The sequence below is a fragment of the Penaeus monodon genome, chromosome 1 (genome assembly GCF_015228065.2).
Source record: "Penaeus monodon isolate SGIC_2016 chromosome 1, NSTDA_Pmon_1, whole genome shotgun sequence".
Taxonomy (NCBI): domain Eukaryota; kingdom Metazoa; phylum Arthropoda; class Malacostraca; order Decapoda; family Penaeidae; genus Penaeus; species Penaeus monodon.
Window position 1 is genome coordinate 20,030,010 of NC_051386.1, and position 2,500 is coordinate 20,032,509.

Sequence of the window (2,500 nt, forward strand, 5' to 3'; positions counted from 1 at the left end):
TTGGACTGCACCCTTCATCGGGTTCTAAAGATGATTTCTGAAAGAATATTTTGTAGTAAATGGCCAAGTATTACAAGTATTACCTAAATGTTTGGATAAAAATAAGGAGCTTCCTCACATGCACACACATACATGTAAATATATTTTTTCAATATTATGAACATTCCTAATAATATGAAATTCCTTTAACTATTAAACTTACTTTGAGAAGTTCGATAAAATCTATAAAGACTGTAAAAACATCCACTCCAAAATGAAACAAAATAAAATAGGAGTTCAATCCATGGAATTGATGGGAACAGCTGCTCTGACTTGCGTGTATGCTGCCACCTCTGTCTATCGGGTTCTAGAACAGGAGGCGGCATCCCCTGTTGTAAAAAAAGAAAAAAAGAAATGAAATATACACTATGTAGTTCAATACAGATTCACAGAACTGAGGATTAAAAATCCCTACCCAGATCTACCATATTAAAACATTCACATACAATAATAGCCACAAATATTTTGAAAAAATGTTTATTACAGGTTTATATAAATCTTAGAGTTTAAATTCTTAAAATATCACTTAGATCTCCTGAATATCAGTAAAGCCTTACATTTTTATTCAGAAATAAGTCGGTAGTACTATCATGCATGACTATCTACAGAAAATACATAGAACATAAAAAATTAACAAAAAATATAAGAAAATGTGACATCATTTTGTATAAATCACCTAAACATATAACACAAAATATACCTTTACAAATTTATGATAAAACACTTTCTAGGTGAATGATAAACATACTACATTAACATCACAAAGATATAAAAAATAATAATAATAATAATAATAAATAAATAGCAAGTCAGAGTGATACTGTTGCATTCCAATCCCTCAATATTAGGAGTTTGGTATATCATATGCATGAGAATAAATGGGTGTAAGGCACAAGCCTTAAGCCCAGAAAATGCTGATTACATTCACCACAACTACTGAGCAATATAAAACAAACTAATTCCTTGTTTAATAGTTTGACAGTTAAGTAACAATTTGTTCTGTAGGTTTAATCTTGCCAGTACATGGTGTAAGTACAGAAGCCATGGTAAGCACTTGAGTCAATTTGTGTATCTTTGATTAGTAGCTGATGAGTTATCTTCACTATGGGAAATTACTTCCTAAAGTTAACTGTACAACCTTAATTTTTATCTATCTCAGCATGGAGATACTTTCATCGAGACACTGATTCCTTACACTTTTTACCACCAAAGTCTGACTATCATGCAATAAAAGCACATACCATTACGGTTAGAGCATATTGGTACTACTTTTCTCCCTGATCACTATAGTTGACTACTAATGACTAGAGCTATTAAATATAGAACATTATACATCGAAAGCATTCCAAGGATACCAGTTTCATTAATATCAGCAACACAGTCATTTAAATAAGAAACAACATATAGAGATATACAAATGAATAGAATTGCAGTAATTATTCAGAATACCTTTGCATAACTGATTGCTAACTGATTTGTTATTGGATTCCTCTCACTCTCTAATCCAAATATAATAAAATTATACACTGGAAACACCCCCATTAGCAACAATACTAGCCCCAATAGTAGGGGAAGACATGACAGGTACCAGGGAATATGAATAATATACACTGAATCAGTCACTATAGTGTCTCATGCAACCTCTCTCCTATGGGGATACCACAATAGAAGACAAAAGAATCCTCAACGTATTCACGAAAAGGTAAAGAATACAAATGGCATGCAGGAGCACCCAATGCAGAATCTGTCCTACACTGTCTCCTGCTATATATATATATATATATATATATATATATATATATATATATATATATATATATATATATATATATATATATATATATATATATATATATATATATATATTATATATATATATATATATATATATATATATATATTATATCTATATCTATATCTATATCTATATCTATATCTATCTATCTATCTATCTATATGGTGGAAACTTTGCTGTCTAGGGTGGGGGTTCGGGACATATTATATATTATTCATAATTTCCCAATAATTCTTCTGGTACCATTCATGCCCTCCCCTGCTATTGGGGCCAAGGCTGTGGGTATTAGGGGTTCCTGTGGCTATATTTTCATATATTTGGATAGCAAAGTGTGAGGAATCCCTTGATATGATCAGTCATGTGAATGTATTCCCAAAAATTACCAGAGCTGTATATTCGGAACAGTTTCATATGCATACAATCTTTATCGTCTGAATATAAATGTGACATGTGACATAATTAATTGATACATATTGGCATTGCCCAGGAGTAATCTCGTTTCTAATCTATACTTAATTTCACTGATAACATAACTAAATCATCAATCAAGATATTACTCTCACACTGTAGGAACCCCAAATAAATCATCACATTTTCAAATTATGCATAGCTCTCGGTCTCAAATAGCACTAATAGTCTTCGTTTTTAACTAAACTTCAAGGCCAC

General features: G+C 31.0%; 1 protein-coding gene across 1 annotated transcript in view; it reads right to left on the reverse strand.

Moving 5' to 3' along the window:
• The window catches only part of LOC119568024 (protein-cysteine N-palmitoyltransferase HHAT-like), a 13,144-nt gene that overhangs the window by 10,472 nt on the left and 172 nt on the right, over positions 1-2,500 (reverse strand). Inside the window, exon 2 of the mRNA XM_037916447.1 lies at positions 203-368. Within this exon, the coding sequence (XP_037772375.1) occupies positions 203-365 (163 nt within the window). The 5' untranslated portion in view covers positions 366-368. The remainder of the gene's footprint in view (positions 1-202; positions 369-2,500) is intronic.